Source organism: Nylanderia fulva, unplaced genomic scaffold, assembly GCF_048542155.1.
Source record: "Nylanderia fulva isolate GAGA-0341 unplaced genomic scaffold, ASM4854215v1 Scaffold27, whole genome shotgun sequence".
Taxonomy (NCBI): Eukaryota; Metazoa; Arthropoda; class Insecta; order Hymenoptera; family Formicidae; genus Nylanderia; species Nylanderia fulva.
The window spans coordinates 1,462,730-1,478,896 of NW_028190336.1; the positions used below are offsets into that span (position 1 = coordinate 1,462,730).

At 37.7% G+C, this 16,167-nt stretch overlaps 1 protein-coding gene across 2 annotated transcripts; it reads left to right on the forward strand.

Annotated features, from left to right (window-relative positions):
• Positions 1 to 5,480: 5,480 nt before the first annotated feature.
• Positions 5,481 to 16,089, forward strand: Eaat2 (Excitatory amino acid transporter 2). Of its 2 annotated transcripts, none has more exons than XM_029303457.2 (11): positions 5,481 to 6,460; positions 8,184 to 8,309; positions 8,387 to 8,594; positions 9,449 to 9,491; positions 9,569 to 9,825; positions 9,911 to 10,144; positions 12,202 to 12,396; positions 12,499 to 12,633; positions 12,817 to 12,925; positions 13,075 to 13,209; positions 13,443 to 16,089. In XM_029303457.2, exons 1-10 carry the CDS (start codon positions 6,286 to 6,288, stop codon positions 13,195 to 13,197), a joined length of 1,605 nt encoding a protein of 534 aa, XP_029159290.1. In that variant the 5' UTR covers positions 5,481 to 6,285; the 3' UTR covers positions 13,198 to 13,209; positions 13,443 to 16,089. The 2 variants fall into 2 exon arrangements, with proteins under 2 accessions (XP_029159290.1, XP_029159289.1); XM_029303456.2 differs by having other exon boundaries at positions 13,075 to 13,193.
• Positions 16,090 to 16,167: the final 78 nt, after the last annotated feature.

Genomic DNA, 16,167 nt, shown 5'->3' on the forward strand with positions numbered 1-16,167 from the left:
CAGCTACTTTCTTATTTTAAAATAAAAGGATATCTCAAACTCAGGCATCGACAAAAATATCTCTCAATATATGCTGCAGTATTTTATTTCGTAAGAGATGAACATGGATCCACAATATTGAATAAAAAAAAATATATATATATATATATATATATATAATGTTTCAAACATACAAGACGCTTCGAAATTAAATAAAAATTGAATATTTCAAACAATTAGTTCTACTGACAATGAGAACAAAATTATATTCCATTCGAAATGTATCTATATTGCAATTGTTTAATTTATATGTATCATTGTTCTCTTGTATAATTTTTCTTATTCTCGACCAATTTCTTAAAGTCTCTAATGTTCGATAAAATTGTAGTCATTATTATAGTCGTCCCTGTGTTTGGTGCCAAAAATTATGAGTATGGTTACTTACTTTTAGATTATTTACGACAGAAAAAAATTTATTTGTTAATAAACAAGGCCCGAAAGAGTTCCGTTTAACAATATATTTATATATATGCGCACAAATTTCTGCGTAGACGTCTAAATACTCGTTTAACAATTTTCTTGCATGCAAAAAATCAAGGCAAAGGAAAGGATCCAAAAAACAAGAGATATATGTATGACAAAAGATATACATTAAATGTGAAAATCAATAAAAATCTCGACAGCAATTGACGTGGTGCAAATATGGGCCGCATTAGAAATCTGGTCAAATCCAGACTTGCGGCCGTTTAATTTTATAATGAATACCACGCCATTTATATATCAGGCGCAAGGATGGCCCTGATATGTATTGTATCTTTCCAATTCTTTTAGATAAGGCTGTAGTGTGGCAAATTTGTTATAGCAAGTGTCGTGGCACCGGCAAGGCAATTTCTACCAGGGAACTTTTAAAAATATTTTAAAACAAATAATTTTAATAAAACGCACTATTTTATTTCTGTATATCAGTGATTGCACTAAAAAGTTGAAATCAACTGATTTTAACTATATCTATTCATGAAAATGATTAATTTAATACATCTTTTCCCTTGCTTCCGCTCTGAAACATTTTACGTTAAATGGAAACATCGTAATAGTTTCCGAAATAGTTTAGCACTGTGGAACATGTGACTTCCCAATAGCACTGATGAAGTACAGACACATATATTCTCCAAAGTTGTATACGCGGGCTGTAATTAAATACAAACAGAGAGACGGAAATGCTCTGTGGAATAAACGTGCAGAATCAATGTATGAGATATAGCGTCAAGACAAAAGTTTCGAGAAATCATCTTGTAAAATGCATGCGCGATTCGTAGATGAAACGTGTTAAGATGCATTTACCATAAATGCAACCGTCTGATTCAGTGACTTTATAAAATTCGAGGGATCTGTCGAGAGAGAAAGATATGAAGGGAAGAGCTATAGGAAAAGTTGCGAAGAACTGAAAGACTTGCATACTGCGTACTTTGAACGTCATCAAAAAGGAGGAAAGAGAAGCCTCGGCAAAAGAACGAACACTTGACTTTGGCTTTGGCTGACGTGGCTTTACGTGCTGGTATAATAGCTCTTGTCTTCGCCAAGATAGCGGATCCAGCTTCAAGCAACTTACCGTCTACCACTGACACAATCATCGAGTCGACTCAGCAAGTTTGCAGCTTCAACCAAATGTTTGAATATTTGCACATTATTTCAACATTCGCGGTCCTAGAATGAATAACAAATAACCGTATGAGTGAGTACTTATCATACAAAGTTGCGGAGGATCTAATTTATCGTTTTAGTGATTTTTAATTGTCGTAGTTAATATCTCTTACCTGATATATCTCTGAAATCTTATCACTCGGAGCGAAACACATAAAAAGGTTCTATTGAATAGTCATCGTGTTTGTGTGTACGTAATATTCTTGCGTCGTTTCGCACTCTCCAACGATCAAGATGACATATTCCAGCAGAAGGTCCGCGAATTAGGTCGAATATTAAGTGCTTAATACCCGTTTGTTTGCACTGTCGTCGCCGACGTGACACCCCGTTCAAATTGACGGATATGCCGAGTAGTTGTTACACACATAGGTCTAGTCGATGATTTGCACAATATACGAGACCTTCGATACCTTGTTTACATCGCAGAAATATATATACATATTTGGTATGCGAATCTAGCTCTCGTCAGCCTAAATTACGCCCGAGCGTCTGATATCCGTAGAATTTGTGACATTATTATTAGCGTCGATAGATTTGATTCCACGGAAGTGAGTTGAAATCGGTGTATTTACATGTCGCTCGTGCACCTTCCACGGTTTAAACGTTAATTATCGCCGGCAGTGTGCTAACGGTCACTCCGTGTACGACATGTCCGCTAAATATTCAAACGCGTCAATAAATTAACTGCCGCACTGCTTCCCGATCTCCGTTGCATATTTTATTCGGATAATCGAAATGCACATACACACACGCGCGTGTTTTGTGGAGAGAAAAGGGAATTATTCATTTTATTCATTCTATTTACGTACACATCATACGTCTATCATGTTTTTCCATTTATATATTTCTCCAAAGATCTCTTCATACTAACTGATTATGAAATATAAAAATTATTTCTTTTCTCGTTTTTATAACAATTCCAAAATTGTTTTGCTATGTCGTCAAAAAGAGAATAATATTGCTAGTGACGTTTTGACGTTTATGCTTAGGGGAGAGATCGCGAATCTATGGAATATTTTATATGGGATTCTCATTTCTTTCACCCTCGGATATTTTATACTCGATGAGAGAGTAGAGTAGCTCTATGAGATTTGAGGAGGTTTAATCAGTAAATACGCGTACCCGAATAAATCCCAAGTCACTTCTAAAAAGGTAGATTTGTATTTTTCTGCGTGTCGGCAATCTGATCATTGGAATTCTCTTTCTTCGTTCTTATTCTATTCTCCCCTCCGACGTTTCACCGCGTTTCCTGAACCTTCGACCAATATCCAATCGAATTTCTCCGATGTTCGTTTGGTAGCTTCTTCGTAATGAGATTCTTGCCTTGCATGCGAAACGTAGACGCCAGGTAGGCACAAAACGAGTTTATACGAGATCTCGTTTCCATCGCCAGGAAAGAGGCTGTACGGAGGGAAATTTTATCTACTAGCTAGTTCACAGTACCTACGTATTTTGAATTCATTCTTTCTTCTTCTTCTCTCTTTTTCTTAGCGTCCTTATTTCAGTCTTTTTTTTTTTTTTACAAATATGCATAAAATATTTAAATAAAATATTTGAATATTAAAAAAAAACACAAAACTTTTTCTCCTATATAATACGCATTTAATACCCATATAAATCTTCCTGACATACCGTCAAATTGGAAGCCTGTAGATTATCACGTCGACGAGATTTCATGCATAAATTACGCACAATAAGTAAAGGATGTAAATGACATTTTTCTCTCGCATGGACAACGTCATTCCCCGATGTCCGAGCTTGCACTGCTGTCCCGTAGTCTCTATATTAATACGTATAGATAGATGAATTGAGAAAACGGATGCGAAGAATGGTGAACGATGCAAGAAACACATTGTATACGAAGGAGACAGGGTAAATAGGCGTTTGCTTGCTTACACACTTGGTTGTTCCCGCAGCTCTAGATTATTTACGAAGAAGGTGAGACCTTAGCTCTCGTAACATTCTACGAAACTCGAAGTCAAACTCGGACTAGGACATCACCTCCATTATTCAACGTGGCGGCCTGTCCCGTCGAAATGTCGGGGCCCTTTGTTGGATTACTTAATTTACACTTTACAGAAAACATTTGTCAACGAACTATGACACAGGAATTTCCCTTTGACATCGACCTATCGTCTTGAACAAAGTGCAATCGTTAATCGTCTCTCAGGATCATTTTTCATAATCATTCTTGACGTGAGAGTCTACGAAAAAGAATCAAAAGGAATTAAAACTAGCGAATGCTTAAGATCGCTTCGTTGCATGTTTAAAGAGCTGAAGTTTAATAATATTAATGTGCGATAGAATGTCTAACGCTGTTGTCAATTTTATTGACAAATCAGTAATTTTTTTGTAAAATCACTCTTTTCAGATGGTTGTTCTATATAACTTTATAATAACAATAATAATTGGTAAATATTTATTCGCTTTAATAAGAGAATAAATAACTGTTGTGTTTCGTTAACAGCATTGCGAATTTATCCTGCAGTGTCATATTCCTTTTGTTACGCTTTTATACGACCAGTCAATTGGAATTTTGTGCTGCTTTTCCAATTTTCCACGAGGTGAGTGCAGCCGACAGCGACATAACGTGATTATTATGTAAAAGGGTGATACGCTATTAAAGGTAAAATAAAATTGATATTTTACCTGCATTGAAGTTTCTAAATCGAATCGATCCTTAAGTTGCCTCTATCTTTTTATTTGACGATATCATTAGCGCGATATCGTTTTACAGCAAGATAATTGTATCCATTATTCTCAATTATTATGCCACGATAAACAAAATTTTTCTATCCACGTGAAAAAAAAGCAAACCATCGTTCAAACGCGGTGCTTCCATCTTTCCTTGTTCAGAGCAAATGCTTTCTCTCTTTCATCCACAAAACTTGCCAGTAGTCCATATCAGCTTGGTCAGACAAAGGTAGTACTTACCCATGTTCGATCAGACAGTTATCTATCTCATCGTTCTGTGTTAATACTACAATTTTTTTCTATATAATCTTTATCTTTTTACAATATAGTACATCGTTTAAGCTGTAACATAACGATTTTTCCATGCAAAATTATTTTTTATCTTTTGCTAGATAATAAAACATGCGATCGCTTATGAATCATAAATACTTTTTGAAAATAAAAATGTTCTTTTGAATATGGATTTCTAAATAATATAACAAAAAATTGATTAATATGAGGGTAAAATATAAGAATAAAGGATATAATATCCATTTTCGTATATATTATATATTACAACGCGGTTCTTTGATGAATAACGTTCTATTCGACTTGTTACGTCAAGCGTTTAAAATAAAATGGGAACACTCTATTCTTAAAATATACAGGGTCGTCGCTGACGTACATAAGGCATCGCTTTGCGCAAAAAAAAAAAAATTTATTTATTTAGCACCTGAAAGTAGGACGAAATAATAAATACATTGTAGAGCGGATTCTATGAAATTCAAGGCTCTCCTTTTGGATAATGTATTTCGCAATTCTGAGAAATTTCCGCTGTCCTTTGCCGCGTCCTTGCATCTCTCGTCGTTCCTTTTGCGCGTCGAGGCTCGGCACCCTGCCCCGTCACCACCCTTTTGACCGTCATCTCTGATTTCTCCCTCTTCCCGCTCTTCCCTTTGCGATGCACCACCGCGCAGTAACATCATCGGGATATGGTGCACATTTTGCTACGTTTTAGCGACCGACTGAAATCACTGAATTTGCGCAGGCGCGCATTGTCGTTGCCGAAAGAACGGGGGATGTTCGGGGGTATGGTGAAATCCCGGCAAATCAATACGGCGATGTCCGCCGGTAACCAGGCAGTCGGGGCTCATCCTTTGCGAGGAACGTGTCGGAGGTCTACGCGCACGCTCAGTTAACGTCGCCAACACTCGTCAGAACAGTCCATTGCACTCGCAAGTCTTTATCGCCGTCAGGTATCAGTTTCGATCCCTCTTGTCTTTCCTGATCAGCTCTGCTTTCCAAGAGTTCAAGTGCGCCGATTGGAGGTGGTGGTGGTGGTCGTCATACTTTTGAGAAGAGATGAGAATACTCGCGGACCTCTCGGGTAACTGACCTTGTGCAATAGCGCAAACATTTGGCGACGCAACTGCTTCGACGGAAAGATCGGAAGAAGGTCCACCACCACGAAAATTCGAAGTCGTTTCGCGTTCTTCTCGTTTAGAAACTAGAGGAACAGGTATCCCCCTTCCCTCTCGTTCCCAGGATACTATCGTATACGTAAAGTCAGACAAGCCGACGGGAGGCGATTTTAGACCGTTCCGCGAGCTCTATCAAAACCAGCTGTTATTCGGCCTCGCTAGGCACCTGGTTCGATCCTATCCCGGTACCACGATCGAGTTAGTGGGCATCCGGCAGGCCGCCGCCAGGCTATTAAGACGTCTGGTAGGCGCGAGTGATTGGTCTTTCCGCACGGATTTATCGAAACACCCCCAAAACGGCAACCCGTCGTCGTCGTGGTGCTGCCGGGGCCCCGCCGTTAGCCGCGAGAGATCGCGAGAAGGGAGCTTGGGAAGATCGGCGGGAGGATCGGCCTGTTCGTACGCGACTGGCACCGATCCCTTGTACGCCGCTTGCTGGCGGCCCAGTGAGATGGAGGAGAAGTCCTCTGCCCGATTCTCCGAGTATCTGTTCGCCAAGATGGGCGGGCAGGACGTCTCGGCCTCTCAGGGTCCCCGTAAGGTGACCGCCGACACCAGGAAGTGGATGCGAGAGAACCTGCTGCTCATGGTCACCCTTTCCGGCGTTCTCTTCGGCATAATTCTTGGTGAGTGTCGGGGATGTTCCCTGCGACTCTTCGTTTCAGAATTTCTCGTAAGAAAACTGTTTTGTTAGTTAAAAATCCTTTTTACAGTCGATTATTGCACTTGCATTATTGTGTCAAAAGATAAACGCAAGTAGAAAATATAATACAATATCTTGTGCGACTGTAAAATTTATATGATTCTACATACTCGTATCAACTATGATGAATGCTAAATACTATATTTACCGTTTTCAGCAGCTCTAGGTAGACTAACTCTGTACACATTATTTAAACTTCGATCTAATTTAACACGATAATTAATCAATCAGCAATTTATTATAGTGATTGATTATTTTTTTCGTATTTTTCGCACTTTCGGTTTACAAAAATCTTGTAGTATAACAATAAGAATCGCTTTGCATGTGTGTTTGTTATAGATTTTATTCTATTATTAAAACTGTACATACATGGTTTGAATGAATATGTCAAACGTTCATAAAAATCATCTATGAGACGTAATATATATCTTACACGCAATAAGTATATGATGGTGAAACTTTTTATATAAATCGATTTTATATGTACACGCAAACGACCTAGTTCGAAAAAACATCAGTTACGTAAAAACATATCATCTTGTTAAAAGATGTTGATAATCGACAAAAGGGTTTCCTTGAAAGAGCTTCGTCATATTAATTTGTTCTCTTAAAGTCTTCTTAGCTTTTAATAGACATTCAATATTTTCCCATTTATAATACAATAGATATTTCATACTCATATGATGTGTTTGCTTCCATGAATGCATCGTTTAATTTACCTGCAAATGTTAATGAATAGTGGAACCGTATTTAATGAAAGGAAAATTAATTTTATTAGTTTGCATCGTACAATATCGGGAATGAAAGATATAATACGCTCTTTTATGTGATTTGATTGTACTATTGTAATTGAATCGTAAGATATAAAAACCGTCTTTGTTGATGGTTTTTGCCGAATCTATACGTTTGACGTAACTAATCGAGATAAAACATGATTTTCAAATTTAATAAAATTATAAATTTAACGATTGGCAAATGTATTAATGGAATCATCATATATGTATACATGGGCGTTAGATTTACGCGAAATTCCATTTCCAACAGCTTGATTTAATATTTGATAGTCGAACATGTAACATCCATAAGTATCGCTATAAATGGAAACGTTGACGGCATGATAATAATTTATACGATATCGATAGAGGTCAGTTCAAATCTAAATCAACGCCTTCATTCATTCAACATGCTTTCTTTAAATAAAAGATTTAAGATCATTTGTCAATCTCTACATCAATTTTTTGCGAATACTAATAAAGCGATCTGTGAGCCAATTAATATGACAATTAATAATATGTTTGAAGATGTATGCATATCTATGCACACCTTACATGCATATATGTATGTACGTATATACGACTCTAGGTATTAGAATGCGAATAGCTTATGGAATTAATCTGACTTTATGTAATAAGAAAGAATTGATCAAACCTTCACCTTTCCATCATCCCCTTTCAGGGTGCCCTTTCTTCGCGATCAGATAATAAGCCAGTTAACTGTAATAAGTTTAAATATAGTTCAAGGACAGACGCTCCGTAGGATCTCTCTCAAGTACTTTACGTTGCAAACGAAAAGGCGACATTGTCGCGACGCAGAATTGTGAATTAATAAAATTGTGAATTAATAAAACAGCGTCTCTCCTCTCTCAGGATTTGGTTTACGACCTCTGGACCTCGGGGATGATGCGGTAATGCTAATCAGCTATCCAGGAGAGCTCTTCATGAGATTGCTAAAGCTGATGATCTTACCTTTGGTAATCGCCAGCCTTATATCTGGTAAGTTTCCATCATTGCGTGCCGAATGCTCATTCATCTCCAGGAATTAGCTCATTCGTTTCCGCGTATTATTTCAGGTTCGGCGAGTTTAAATGCCAGGATGAACGGAATGATCGCCGTTCGTACTCTGGTATACTTCATACTGACGTCCTTGCTCAATGCTGTTCTCGGTGTAGTCCTAGTCCTCCTTATTCATCCTGGTAATCCCGGCATCAGAGAATCGATTAGCCCGTCGCATCATGCGAGAGCCGTTAACATACTAGACAGCCTGCTCGATTTAGGAAGGTAAATTATGTCTGCGATATCTCATCGCCTCCGATATCGATTCCGTCAATATCAATAATGTACATTGACTCGCTTGAAAGTTTTTCTATTAAAAACGGAGAGGTAATCAACCGCGAAGGTCGACGGTGTACGGAACAATGAGAAAAAACAATCAACGAATATAATCGCAACAAAAATCGCAATTTTACAGTTTACACGTTCAAGTATCTCATCGCGACTGGAGTCGTCTTATTAATTGTATTTTTTCGCGATAGACATCTTTAATAAAAATTTTTGTCGTGCAGTTTCTATTACAAACATTTTAACAATATCGATTTGCAATACATATTATTTCTCGCGATATACTTCTCTTTATAACTGTAAAGCAGAATCGTTGCACAGTAGCACAGTTACCTAAGTCGGATTAAGGTCATAGCATTTCACGAGCCGTAAATTCCACTAAACGGAACTCATCATGATCGCAGATACTATTCACTGGGACGAAAATAGAAGCTCATCGATCGTGCGTGTTTTAGTCGCACGAAATTCATACAAAAACTCTGTTTAAAACAATGCCTAACACGATTTTTCAATGTTGCATTAAAATCAAAGATTATCGCGCAATATCGGAATTATTTAATATTTTTTTCATTTCACTAAGGATAGGATAAGATTGGTTTAACTAAAAAATCGCCACGTGGTTTGCACCGCGGCTCAATCAATGTTTAAGGGCTATGAATAAAATAAAGGCCGTGGGAAATGTGTTATTTTTAAAATATACGGCCCTTTGCCATAATAGGCGAAGACACATTGCCTACTAGTTCAATCTATTAAAATATATGCAATATCTATTTTATAAATTAATTACTTTGCAGGAACATGTTTCCAGACAATTTGTTTCAAGCAGCTTTCCAACAGGTGAGAATAATTCTGATTTTTACAATATATCATATCGCGAAAAGAGAAAAATAATAATAATAATAATGTTGTTACAGGCACATACGGTGTATGTTCCAAAGAAGCAACCATTCCAGAATAACACTGATCAGCTACCTACAACAGAAGTTTTAAGAGACGAGGAATTGATTAGAGTGATACAGTATAGAAGCGGAACGAACACTCTAGGAATAGTCTTCTTCTGCTTGGTCTTTGGTACATTCCTGGGAACACTTGGCGAAAAAGGTCAGGTTGTCATAGATTTCTTCAAGGCTGTGTTTGAAGTCATCATGCGAATGGTCTCGACCGTTATGTGGTGAGTTTCGAGATGAAAATTAAAAATCGAAAGTGACAAGAATGACAGCTTGATGACATGATGGAAAAATTGCTTGCTTCTTCAGGATGACCCCGATCGGCATCACCTCTGTAATAGCAGGCAAAATACTCGCCGTGGACGATCTGGTACTGGTGATGTCGCAGCTAGCCTGGTTCATCGTCACGATCGCGATCGGTGTCTTTCTCTATCAGCTGGTGATCATGCAGTTGATATATATGGCCTTCGTTAGAAAGAACCCCTTTAAATTCTACGCCGGCCTCGCCCAGGGTACTCTCACCGCCTTCGCCATGGCATCAACGTGAGTCGTCGATCTTCGAATCCGAGCCCGACCTTGAGAGAATCCATTTCGCCTGCCTCACAGGGCCTCGGTCAACGTTGTGATCGTACTCTCTGACCTCGTAGTTTCCTCGTCGGGCGTTTCCCATATACATTTCCATTTATATTTCCTTCCCTCCTTCCTCTTTTTTTATTTTCACCACGTGGACCTTTCTTACGTTTACGCGAAATGGAGCTGGTCTGTCGCGCGATTAATAGTGCAAGTAGTTCATTCCAAAACAATTGACGTCGCAAAATAAAATAAAGACTCTGAGTGGATGAAAGATGTGTATCGATCGAATTGATTGACAGAGACAATATGTTTCAGCCAGCTGTGTGGAGGCTTTGCGAGGCCACGATCCCGATATCCCTTCCAAAATCAGTCAAGCCAGCTTTACATAACTTTCGGCAACTTTTCACTTCGTATATATTCTCTTTGCTTAGTTTTTCTATTAAAAAAAAAAAAGAAAAACGTTGTGAAAGCTGGCACAATTCCTAGTTATCCTTCCTTCATATATGACAATCTCTTTTAATGTTCGCTTGCGAGGAGAGCTCGCCATGCCACATGAGAAAGAGAGAAAGAAGGAAAGAGGTATGCAGTTCCGGGTAGCACTTAGAATGCTGATACTCCCGGTTTCCGACCATTAATCCGTACGAACTTCCGGAAACTCGTTGCCAGATCTCTTCTGGTAACGTAAACGGAATTTCGTCATCGTGTAAACAACACATTATCGTCGCGAATGAGAAGTTGTAGAAGACTTTTGAAAAGCATTATCCGCGTTATCGCGAAAGTAAAACTATTCGGCAATGATGATATTGCCTAAACCGGAAATCTGCTGACTCCGTGTTACCTGGACTGATTCGTGGCGTGGAAGTCTGCTAGGGACTCGTGATCGGTATCTTCGAACTCTTCCCTCGCGATGGCGAGGAAGAGGGAAAAGAAACTGCCAAAGGAGGCCTCCACGCCAAAGTACATGATTTAACTTAAGTACGTAAAGTACACTGTTTAAAAAAAAACAGATTGGCGGAACTGAAAAAATATTGGTTGCTTGCGTGTCAGGCTCGTTCTTGCAGGTACGACGAGGACGTCGATGACCGGCTGTACTGCTGAACAACGATTATATTTGCGATTATTTGCCTCTTGATAATTCATTTTTAAGAGTCACACAAAGCAACGATCATTTTATCAGTTCGCACTACGAGTCATCCTCTGAAATCCTACCCTTCTTTTATTCGCAAATCCAACACGTACGTTTAAAATATATTCGAAAAGACTCATATCCCGCACAATCCACAATCCGCTATTTTTCCATTCCCGATTACTGTCCTCTATTATTGTTTTAACAGTGCCTATATTGTTTTTGATCCAGCTAGGTCTTATACAGTTGTATCTAACTCAATCTATTTTCTCTGTGGATTAACTGTTTCCAGAAAAGAGCGTACAACTGTGCGTACACTGTGACTGACTGAGAAACTCTGTTCTCAGTGTATCTGAACAGAGACTGTATGAATATCATGATGATGTATTAGAACACGCACTGCACGCGGCCTTTTGCAGGTGGTTGACTTTGAGAGACCGAGGGTAGCGCTTGGTAAGTAATTGATGGCCGCAACATGAAGGTACATACGATTGTCTGTTACAGAATTCAAGAAGCAACGCGGTCCCTGGCGGATCCATCCTGCGGATTGTGATTTAAGCTAATCTCGATTAATTTTTTCAGGTTGTTCTCTCACGGTCATTCTGGCTGTTGCTCTGGCACTCTGTCTACTATTCGCAGATATTTTCCGTAATTAATATGCATCGCTATTAATTCCAAACATTCTCTATTCATATACCGTTTCTCTGCCCTTTTCTATTCCGTTTTATTCAATTCAACCCTTGGTCAAATACATCTAAGAAATTATCAATAAATCATGCCGCTATCTCGTAAGTTTACGCCAGAATGACCATCGACTGCGGCAACTAGGCGACATGGAGTGTATCTTTCTAATCATCGGAAGCGTGCTTTACCCAATCTTTGCTAACGCAGCTTTGTACAGGGCTGCTGCACTTCCTGTGACTTTTCGTCTGATGACCGAGAAGCTCAGAGTCGACCCTAGAGTCACCAGATTCGTCTTGCCAATCGGTTGCAATATTAACATGGACGGTACCGCGCTTTTCGTCGCTGTGGCCAGCATATTCATCGCCCAGATGAATGGTATTTTTCTGGGTTTCGGGGAAATTATCACAGTTATGTAAGTCTCTTTTTTAACAAACTTTTTTCTTTTTGCACATAGAAATTTTTACGCCACGAAAACTTATATTTATCGTTTATTTTATCATTCTGTTTTGCAAAGTCTAACGTCCACCGCCGCTTCTGTGTCGTCGGCCTCGGTACCAAGTGCTGCCCTGGTTTTGCTATTGGTTGTTTTAAGCGCCATTGATGCTCCTGTTAATGACGTTTCTCTTTTATTCGCGATCGACTGGTTTGTGTAAGTATCAATCAATTTACAGTACATTTACAACAATTCAAGGTAATCGGTATCCCTAACAGCATACATATCCGAAAGACTTTCAGAGGATATTCAGAGAACATCCAATCATCCTCTGGATTGTGCTGTTGGGAATATCAATAGAAAAATATTAATAATAAAATATTATTATATATCTACTAGAGATCGAATAAGGACCACCAACAATATGTTAGGAGACTGTTACGCTGCTGCGGTGGTCGAGCAGCTGTCGAAAAAGGAACTGATGGCATTGGATGCAGCAGCCTATCAAGTACATAAATTAATTATTTTGCAATTAATTATGTACATATCATTAAAAAAAAGATATTTGACAATTACTAGATAACTCATTTGCTTCTTTTACATGAAGGAATTTTTATTTGAAATACCGATGTCGTAAGGATATTAATGTATTTTCAGTCGGAGACTGTTCTGCCAACTACTATCGCCAATGGATGTCTTTCCGCCAACAGGGTACCTGATCCTGACACCGTCGTTGTCGAGATGCAAGATGACGCACGAATTGCGGGGATCGCCAAGTAAACACGCTTGTTGGTAGGGCTAGGCTATCACTTTGTATGATCATAGTAGAATCACATTGAGTCATTAGTAACATATCGCTTTCGCGAATCACTGATTTATTTGTAGATCAGAAGTAAGCAAAATGAAGACTTGACGGAATTAAGATTTATTTTCGTAGAATTAATTTTAAGAAAATAGCTTTTTTTCTATCAAGTCTTCGGATAAATTGTAAAATTACGTCCTTCAAACTTCTGTTTTCTTTTCAGCCTCGGAATTTTGCACATGTCGAGAAGTATAACAGAAGAGACCGTTTGACTAGTCGTTAACCCCGCAGAATAATTTACATCGCGGAATCTTGTTAACAAGCAAATCGACTTCACCTATATTACAACAAGCCTATTCAACGAGGATCAAAAACATATGTACATTGCGCCAAAGGCGTGTTTAGTTCCTCTGCTTCTCCTCGTTTTAATAATTTTCAAAGTTTGTAAAGATTTTCCGCAAGGAGTTCTGTATAGTGGGGCAAACTGCAAGAACTCTCATGGGAAATACGGTCGCCGTATTGCAAGATTCAAAGTCAATAACGATGGAGAATGTGTTACGTGTGACGCAGGCACAGAGCAATAAGATATAATATATATTGTACTTTGAAACTTTGGTCGAGACTTTCAAAGACTCGAGAAGAGAAAGCGATTCGATACTACGACGATATTAACTACGCTCGACGTTGTACAAGAGTCGGGATAATAAAATCGTCCAACCTGCACACCAACCTGAGAAATGAAATTGGATCGAAAAGAGATATTTAATCGAACTGACCGACTCACAGCCGAATAAACAATAGTTGATGATCGTAAATGAAGACACTCACTACAGCGAATCATGGAGATCACCGATTCGATTGCATCTTCGTAGAGATCGATGACCGGTTTCTACGATCGATCACCTAAACAGCGTCGAATGTGGTGCCTTATTTCGATGCGCCAATTAAGAATAGGCGCGATGAAAGTAAAAAAAATTGAATTTTTTTTCGGATGTACCCTCGTGCCATGATCATGTGTAGTGTTAGATCGCCAACCCCTGACGCTTTTTCGATGTCTTTAGAATGTCCTAGCCCAAAATACGAGGATCGAGCACGACTGTCTTCAGTGACGCGACAAATACTTTCTCTATCGGAGATAAAGGAATTTTTTACGATGATTGTGGAAAAGAGGAGCTTCATGTGATAATTGTTAGATAGCTACGTGTATCTACACATATCTACAGGATACACAACAAATACACACATTTTGATTATCTTATATATAATTATAATGTACGGTTTAAAGACTGCATCAGACTCCGTGAAAGACCATTCGCTTTATATCACGTATTAATTACGTCACTGATTACAATCCAAATTAAGAGAAGGAAATTAATTATAACGATTACATAACAATAATGCATGTTTAGCGGAGATCAATATAGACCCTACGCAGAAGATACGACAAAAGAAGACTTACAACTGGGCATAGGACTTTAAATAGATTTTAGAAGTCATATCGAATTAACTATCGGACCATTAACTGACAAAAAAACTGGTGCATAGAACCACTTTAGGTGTTCTACTTTTGAAAGACGAGTGTCTTTGCGAAAGAGTGCTTGAGACAGACATATTATGTTTTGTATAAAATCAGACACGCAGTTTAAAAAAATTCTCTATTATTTTTTAGCAATCAAATTTCTAAAAGAAATTTAATATGGGAGCAATGTTGGAAAGACTTTCGATGACTTACATTTTTATTAGTCATAATTATGAATCTCCAAGATTCTGTCTCATCGCACTCTATTTCGATTATAGTGCTCCTTGCATAGAAATAATATACCTTCCAGTATAATGTTGTCCACTCAATAGCTTAGAATAAACAAAATTCATGTTTTTTTTCCTATGTGGAAGACTATATACTAATTCTTCTATAATCTAATAATGAAAAAAATGGGAAATTAAATAGCGCAGCTCCTTGTCGAGCAGCAACAAGACTGGATACATACACAATATAATAATCGTTTTGCTAGACATAACATAATCGGGTAAACGATTCCTATATGGTTTCGCTGATTCTAGGCACTAGGTAGATAGGTCGATACGTGTTTCATCGTAGAGACTGTTTAAATGTACAAATTATTCAAGTACATAGTATTAGCGTTTTTAGTAATTTTAAATGTTCATCCATCCATATAAATTGCAATACATTATTCAGATTTTTCACCATTGATTTCTACGAGATGAATAAGTAATATTATTTTATGCGCCTTTATAAAAACCATTATTTGTTGTCATATTTGTGAGACAACAAGAGTTACTAATTAAAAATTAGATTAAATATTATTTTAGTTTAAATATTACTCAAAGTAAGTCGTTCTACTATATATAAACTCCAAACCAAAATAAATCATTGACGCATGAATGTCATTTACATTTTATCATACATATAAGTATTATATGTATATGGAAATTAACCATTTGTCAGAATAGAAGTTAATAAGAAATTAAAGAAATTGAAGGAATCAATAGTTATGTAAAAAAGAAAACAGAGAAAAGCGTGGTAATTATATAATTTATATATAAGTTCTCTTTTCTTATTTAATTTATAATATGAAGTTAAGAGCTTTGTTCATTATAAAATTTTAATTATCGATTTCGTTTAGAATATACCTTGCTATTCCTTCAAGTGATATATCGGGTGTTCCTGTCACTCGGCACGTTTTATGCTTAAGCATCGATAAAGCGAGACAGTGTAATGTAGTAGTAGCTATGAGAATAAAACGAGCAGAGAGAATATGGAATTAACTTATCAAAATAATCTGAAGAATACGTGTATACTTATAAGGCTCAACGTGTTGTATAACAAGAAGCAGATTTATATGTGGAAACATTGTCTTTTTTCTTTATAAATCAAATCTTCCTTGCTTCCTAAAATCTTCCTAATTAGATAACGTATTTTTTTATAA